The 8,458-nt window shown below is 32.7% G+C and overlaps 1 protein-coding gene across 3 annotated transcripts in view; it reads right to left on the bottom strand.

Moving 5' to 3' along the window:
• Window positions 1-4,509: 4,509 nt before the first annotated feature.
• The window catches only part of LARP1B (La ribonucleoprotein 1B), a 115,106-nt gene continuing 111,157 nt past the window's right edge, over window positions 4,510-8,458 (bottom strand). For all 3 annotated transcript variants that reach the window (XM_077766135.1, XM_077766204.1, XM_077766508.1), the window contains 3 exons: window positions 7,694-7,803; window positions 6,856-6,983; window positions 4,510-5,284 (listed from right to left, as the gene is read on the bottom strand). In XM_077766135.1, coding sequence (XP_077622261.1) covers window positions 5,147-5,284; window positions 6,856-6,983; window positions 7,694-7,803 — 376 coding nt within the window. In that variant the 3' untranslated portion in view covers window positions 4,510-5,146. The remainder of the gene's footprint in view (window positions 5,285-6,855; window positions 6,984-7,693; window positions 7,804-8,458) is intronic.

Genomic DNA, 8,458 nt, shown 5'->3' with positions numbered 1-8,458 from the left:
GTCCATAGCCTGTTGGAGAAAATATCTTTACAGTCCTAAAGATAACTTGCCCAGGGTTCAGGCCTAATAATAGCTAGTGTTTACTAAGCACTTTAACAGATATTATGTTAAATGCTTTACATTTAATATTTACAACACTATGAAAAAAATGTAACTTTGTAGATGAAGGACTGAACTGAGGGGATCCAGGATTCAATTCATGCTTCTAACAAATAAACTAAGCTGTCTCTAGAACAGTGGCTACTCTATGTATTTGGGATCATAAATCCTGGTGGGAATCTGATCAAGCTATAGGTTATCTCCGCAAAAGAACTTGTAAGTATATAAAATTCTACATACTAAATTTTGGGGTCTCACAGATCCTCCCCTTCTCAAAGCTCTTCTTAGGTTATACTGGCCTTCAACTAGAAACCAGAATATATTAACGTTAAACATTGCAGTACTATGATTATGTCCATGTTGTAATAAAGGTCTAATGTATCTTAAAACATGCTAAGTAAGGTATTCAATATTGTAAACCTGGAATACCAATGGAAAAAACAACATTAAAACAACAAAGAGCACATTCTGCTTTTTATTACCAAAGCAACTATGTATAGGATATTGGTAGAAACCTTTCTATTAACCAAATCATGTCTTTACTGACCAAGTTAAAAAAAAGATTCATTGTACAGAACTGGGAAAATTGGTAAAGTATAAAGCCAGATGTGCTTCCTTTTAATTATTGTGTGGCATATTTCCTTCAAGCTTTTTTGAGACTAACACCATTATTTATGAACACTATAGTATTGTTACTTGACAATAATAACCCTAAGGTAATACAAATTTTATAATCAAGTTCTGGATAAGAGGTTTAGTTTTTATTTACATACCATACCATCTGGAAAACATTTAAGCACATAAATGATACTTTTCCCTAATCATGATTTTCTCCCCAAAGAGGTACCATATAGCACTCAATGTACATATTTAAATGTTCTACTACACCATTCATTACTGCAGAGGATGTCCATGATAAAAAAAACTTAACAGTCTTAACCAGGAGACTCGACACTCAATTTCCTAATAGTTAAGAATCATTGCAGTTCAGTTTTAGAGTCAGTGTCCGTATGTTTCAATATTTCAAACTGTTAAAGAACAGTCTGGTTAAGATGGAAAGGCTTGGGTCTAGGGCTAGACTACTTGAGTTTAAGTTCTTGCTCTGCCATTCAACTAGCTGTGTGGTAACAATTTGCTTTAATCATAAAAGTAACATCTAATTTTAAGTTTCTCATATTTCAGGCAGGATCCATTTGCTAACTTGCTGTGTGATTTAACTGCATAGCTTAGGTTAGCCACACATTTAAACAGATGTATCTTACAATTTTCTTGCTTGTTTATATCTTGAGAGTTAATCACAAATAATGCTAATGAAGTGCTTCAAATTTTAAAGTAAATCGACAAAAAAACCAAAGCAATAGTATTTTAATCTTTAACCATACAAATCAATGCTGTTACCGTATTTATTTACCAATAACTTAAACAGTTTGGCATTGCCCTAACAAGGTAATCATGAGTTGTTGAGACACATATGACTATTAGGAATGTAAGAGTAATTGATTTAATTATATGTCACCACAAGATGGAGCGAGAGTTCTCTCTCTCACACACACACACACACACACACACTCCTGTCAAAGGACTACAGATCTGACTTATTCCATTCTGCCATCTAGTGGTGATACAATACTCTCTATTGGATCAGTCTCCTATAAAGGAATAAAACAAAAATAAGCAGTTTGATAAGAACTAAAAAATTAACTGAAAAATAAGATTAAGCACAGAAAGGGAAGTGGTAACATTGTTTAGTATAATAGCAAGGAGAAGTATGCCAGAGAACATGAAAGAGAGAATGTCACAGTGGAGTCCAAAACTAGCAAAACAAGTTTAAAGCATAAAATCTAATTTAAAACTAAAATATCGATTTTAAAACATAATTTTCTTCCTTATAACTACTTTTAGTACAAAAAATTCTAAACTTACCCCCACCTATTTCTTAAAAAAAAATAGTCTGGATTTAAATATTTTAACGTTGCCTTTTTACTTATAAAACTGAAAACTGCAAAATCCTAAGGAAGCATCTAAAGTCTCTAGGGACTTATGCAAATTTTGAGTACGGGTGTTTAGATTTATAGTCAATAATGATTTTCTTTTCTCTGAATAATAGTGCTTTTATTTGCTTGAGTTTTAGGTTTAAAATTTAAGGAGTAAATTTTTAAAAAATTTTACCAAAAACTATACATTCCATGTTAAACATGGAAATAAAAATTAGAAAGCAAAAGGTTAATGTTCTTGAGTATAGAAGCACTAGAAGTCCATCAGAAAGGATAATCACAAAAGACACAAAGGCGGTCTACAAATAACACAGTTAATAAACAATAACTATCACTCATTAGTAACCTCATTAATATAATGACATTAAAATATTTTTATTTCTCAATCTATCAAAGCGAAAGATTTATAATAACTAGTGTTGGTGAAGATGTAGGAAAGCAGATGCTGTTGGTGAAATAAAAACTGTGCAACTGTGCCATCTGAGTAGAGCATTTTGAAGAAACCTTTCATAAACTGAAATGGCATAAAAAGCAGTATCCCTCACTTTCCTCAAGTTCTTGTTATACTACTTCACTTTTACAAAAGACCTACCTTAGTATCTGTTTTCAAGAACTAAAAGAAATCCAAAAAGGATTTTCACTTTTACGAGAAAAGCCATTACTGTACTAAGCTAGGTCTTTCATAAAAGTGAAGTGGCATAATGTGAATGTCCCTGCAACTCCAATTTGATATAGACACAAAGATTTAGCTGTAGGAATATTATTAAACTGTCCGACTTTGGCTCAGGTCATGATCTCTTGGTACTCACTTGCTCATATGTGCAACCATTCTAGAGTGTTAGAATGGAACACATTTTTACTTAGAATTTCAACCACAGGGCACCTGGGTGGCTCAGTTAGTTAAACTGTTGTTTACAACAGCTCAAACCTGGCCACATGCTAAAGTTCAACAACAGGAGATTAGCTAAATATAAAATATGATGCCATGTGAAGTACATGCTGGAATATTGCATAACTTGTAAAAGCTATAGTGTAGAAATATTAATGACATCAGGAAATGCTCACTCACCTCTAATATGTGAAAAAAGCAGGTTATAATAGTGTATGTATAGCATGATACCAATTTTTTTCTTTTTAAAAAGGTACTTTATTTTCTTCTTTGTGCTTTTCTAAATTTTCCAATTACATATATTACTTTTATAATCAAAATAATATAAAATTTTTAATTTATTACACATCACAAAACTCTTGATTACTATTTTATATTTTCATATAAAATATACAATTTTCCACTCAAATTTACACTTGCATATGGTGAGTAGAAATAACCTTAAATACAGGTTTCAGGTGTATGTGTTCAGCACAAAAAGCATTTGAGAAAGCTTTTTAAATCATCTCAAGAGATCTCTTTAAAGCTAATAACCATGGTTTGGAAATTTCTCAGTGAAAAGCCAGAACTACATATCCACTTACGAGAACATTTAGAAATTTATTATTCTGATCCCTTAGTTGTTTTGCGTCCTCTTTATAACATCTCTAAGTAAATTTATTTTCTAGATATTCAAATCTATTTCTTAAAATTAACACATCAAAATAACTCCCAAATATTGTATACAAAACTGCAGATTATCATTTATGCATGGGTGAAACTAATGAATAAAAGTCTCATTTACTAATGAATAGCCCATTTATCCAAAGATTCTATGTTTTTCAATGTTGTCATTTTATAAAAACATCAAAAAGAAAATTATAATTTAGTGTATTAAACTAGCTGCTCTGCCAGGAAAATATGTGGTAAATAAAAATAGATATAGGCTTATAACTGAAATTTCATTCACAAAATAGAATAGTTTTCTACTAGCATTATTTGACTATTCTAGCTTTTCCACTGTATTCTAAACAAAATAATTAAAAATCAATTCAAATAATTTAGAATAAGTGCTTTATTTTTTTAATTCCCACAAAACTGAAACTATCATTTACATCAGTTGCAAGAGCAATAAAAATTAAAAATCAATTTGCTATAACGCTTGAAAACATGAGCATAAAACAAAACTAAAAGAAACAGGAAAAACTAAGTACTCCTTTTAAATTGAAGATAATTTGACTGCTTGTGACATACTCACCTGCAAATGTACAAACAGCAGATACATTCAAAACGGTGTGAGATTTAATTGATTTAGGACAATATTCCAACCCAGTTTTCAATTACTTGTTCAGGTTTATACAGAATCACAAAAAGCAAATCTCTTCTAATATGTAACCAGCTGACACCAATTCAGAACACTCCACACCAGCACAAAAATAACTATGGAAATCATGAGGTATGACTAGGGGGAAAAAAGCAAACCCAGCATCCAAAGTGCACATACTTCATACTTCAATTTAACTGCAATATTGTTCTACTTTGGTTAAAAAAAAAAAAAAAAAAAAAAAGAAAAGTTTCCTTGAGCTATATATCAAAAAGAAAAGCAAATGTATCATTTCCTATTCTTTTTCTGAATTTAAAAAACATATACGTAATCTTCCTTTGTTTTTGATAAGTTCAAATATGAATTGATAATGGGGTAATTGGATTCTTTAGGAAAGCTCTATAGAAGAGATGAATACAACATACTATATCTTCTTTAAGAAGTATGAGCTGAAATGTTAGGCATTCCTTGTATTGTTTTTGTATATATTTAAGGAATGCTGTTCTTGTAAACAATTGCTTAAAAAAGAAATACTGAGACCAAAATACATTACTAGAGGATCTCTGTAAAAGGTCACCAAAACTATCCTTGCTCATGACATCAGGGAAAATGGTTTCAGAATTTATCTTGTTAGAAAAAAACGCTACCACTTTTCTTCCTTTTTTCTTTTTTGAGATTATCACAATTAAACATCAGAAGATTTTTCCCAAATAAATGCTGATGTAAATGTTGATTTCAAGGGCAACATAAGAGTCTATTTCTCAGGCATTTCACCATCTGTTGAAACTGAGGCAGCACTTTTCAGGTGTGAATTGTCACGGACTCCTGTGAAGTATTCCTTCTGGGAGAGTTTATTGGGACCTAAAGCTGATGAGCAGATGTAGGCTTAGCAGCATTTGGTAGCTTTGTAGAGGAATTAGATGGAAGTCTATGACGACTACTGTCCTCAACAGATGTAGATGAATGTCTTTTTCTTCCAAATTCCTCACTAATAGGGGGCTGCAAATTATGAAAGACAATAATAGCGACAATTTTACTATTTTTCCTCCCTTTAGAATCTAAGGCCAGACTTTTTAAACACAGAAGGAAACTAAGTTGGCACTTGAGAAGATTTATTAGCATAACAAAAACTGAACAGCAATTTAAAGTATTACATTTCTTCCTCAAATAAATCAGCCTACTAGTATTTGTTCATTCTTTCACTCAACATGTGTTTATCAAAATGCTCTTTGTTTTGGGGCTTGAACTACACTGCAGAGCCTAAATAATATGGCTGGGTCCCTGCCTCAAAGAAAATGTTTCAAAGAGGCTATTTTTCTGCTTTATTCAACTTCTGTCAACTCTAGTCCCTTTCAACCCTAAACACCTATCTTAGGCTTGTTTGAATGATAATGTTTAACAGATAAATGAAAGCAGCAGGGGGTAAAAAGACCAAGTTAAATAATCTATAGCAAGTTTGAAAGTTTATCTAGGGTTTCCAGGATAAGGAGGCTGGAAAGGATTACTGATGTGCTAATTTTAAACATTTTCAAACATAAATATCCATAAAGCTCCCAAATCCCCTTGGACTGTGAGGGTAGGCAGTGAAAACATATTCTGCACTAAAAAAAAAAACAAAAAAACAAAACAAAATAAAACAAAACAAAACAGCTTTTAAGGCCTTTCCAATTACAAAGATTTGGGAGCCCAGAACTATACACCACCAGACTAATATTTCATTTGTAGAGAAGACCATAACCTCCTCTCCAATCTTCTATTGTATTTAAAAAGCGGAGGCCTGAATTCTTAGTTCCTGCTCAGATAGGGCAAAAGTCACTATTACAGAGCAAGGATGTGTTTGTGAAAGAACTGGCTAGGCCACTCTAGAAACACTTTAATTTCAAAGACAGGCAATTCTATTAATTCCATCTCTAGGCCATCAAACCTATTTCCACAAAATGTCAATACTAAGCAGAGATGAACCTAGCATTCCTTCCACCTCTCTTTTCTGTTCTTTTGATTCTTCTCTCCTTATTTCTCTTTTTCCTCCTTTTCCTTTATCTTATTTTCATCCCATTCTTTTTTTGTAATGCTTTCCTTGTCCTCTTGAAATTAAATTGTTTAAAGCCTACTCTCCGGTGTCTACATATATACATAACATTCTTGTTATGTGTGGGGAAGCCTAAATCCTTGTTACATTAGCACTTATTATAAAAACTATAGGATAAAGGCACATAGAAAGTGAACAATCTTCAAACTGGTGTGAGAAATTAGTAACATGCCCATATAAAAGTTACTAAATCTATAAAATGTTTAATTATAGGGGTTTATCAAAATTAAAGCGAACTGACAATTGGACTGTGGTTATGTAAGATGTTAATAATACTTGGGAAATCTGGGTAAACAGAGTATATGGTAATTCTCTGTACTATTTTAGCAACTGTTTTAAAGTTCGATTTCAAAACTAGGAAATTAAAATTGAGAAATAAAAAGTTAAAATAAAAGTTGTAAAATCCAAGTTAAGAAAGTCACGGATAGCTCAAAATCTAAAGGTAATAAAAAGACTAAAGAAGAAAGGACTTAAAACTTACATCAATGCGGAAGTCTTCTAACCTCTTGAAGCTACAGAGATATTCCTGAAGTTTTGGGTCAATAGACTGCGTCTTAGATCGAGAATATTTTAGATAAGCCCAAAACTTTTCTAATCCATACAGCTGACCTAATAACAAAGAAAAGTATACACGTTATACAGAAATTTTTAAATGATTCATATTGAACATGATCCTACCAGCAATTGATCATTTATCTTCCAGTGAACACTTTATCTAGTTCCTGAGAATAAGACGTAATAATAATGGCAGCTAACATTTAGTAAGCATCTCCGATGTAACAGGTATTATTTAGATTTTATACACTAAACGAATTCGAACCATATATAACCCTGTAATATAGGTACTTATGTGTATTACTGATGAGTAAACTGAGGCTAACAAAGTTAAGTAATTAACCAAGGTCACACAGCTACTAAGTAGTGGAAATGGGATTCAGACTTATGGATCTAGCCCCAAATCTGCACTGTTACCCACTGTGCTAGTCCATCTTTCCAAGCATACCTGCTGATGTTACAAAGAATTTTCAAGTAATAGAACATCAGTGAGTATCATCTTCATGTTTGTCAAGGGGAAAATGGCAAAATACTACTTCATAAAGGAAAACACATGGGTGTAGTCATTTTCTAAGACCTCACAGGAATGACCTTCTTACTATATGGTGCTCCATCCATCCTTCATCAAGAACCATAATAGTGGCCTGAAGGTCTTAAATGGCCTATTCTGAAAAAAGTTCTGAACTTTCCCTATTTATTGACTCAGGTTTACAATTTCTAAATAAAATAAGATTATTGGGGTTTTTTGTTTTGTTTTGTTTTACCAGATTCGTAGTCTTTTTTGGTTTCTTCTTGGAAGTCCTTAAAAATTTCTTGTCGGAATTTTTTTTCTAGTCCATAACTATAAAACCTGAACAGACATTCTAATCCATACCTGCAAAAGGAAATAAATGGTTTACAATAAAAATTTTGCTATGTCAATCCAAAGATTTCATACTTAGCAGCACTAAAACAAGGAAACATGGCACAAATAACCCCAAGCAAAAAAATAAAGGCTTAAATGTAATTTTTAATATGCAGGTTTTTAAAGCTGTAATGGGTAATTAGTAATCCCTGGATGGCTTTGCTCTTTTTATTCACTCAGCCACAGCACCTCATGGAACTATACTGGGAACCTGTAGAATGAGAGGCAGCCTGTGGACAACCGGAGTACGGCTCCTTTGGACAGAGGATTTCTTCCTGGTATTTCTAAAATGGTCAAAAGAGTTAGTGACATTAAGAAAGTTTTAGGGGCGCCTGGGTGGCTTAGTTGGTTAAGCGTCCGGCTTTCGCTTAGGTCATGATCTCGCAGTTCGTGGGTTCAAGCCCCGCGTCGGGCTCTGTGCTGACTGCCAGCTCAGAGCCTGGAGCCTGTTTCGGTCTGTGACTCCCTCTCTCTCTGACCCTCCCCTGCTCACGCTGTCTCTCTCTCTCCTAGAAATAAATAAAAATATTAAAAAAAAAAAAAAGAAAGTTTTAGATTTTTTCCAAACTAAGGTTTATAATGGTGTGTTTGTGCATGGTTTTAAATACTCTTGAACATAATCTTT

Source organism: Crocuta crocuta, unplaced genomic scaffold, assembly GCF_008692635.1.
Source record: "Crocuta crocuta isolate KB4526 unplaced genomic scaffold, BGI_CrCroc_1.0 scaffold120, whole genome shotgun sequence".
NCBI lineage: Eukaryota > Metazoa > Chordata > Mammalia > Carnivora > Hyaenidae > Crocuta > Crocuta crocuta.
The sequence above is the reverse complement of the archived record's forward strand: the minus strand, read 5'-3'. Positions and strand labels throughout refer to the sequence as shown.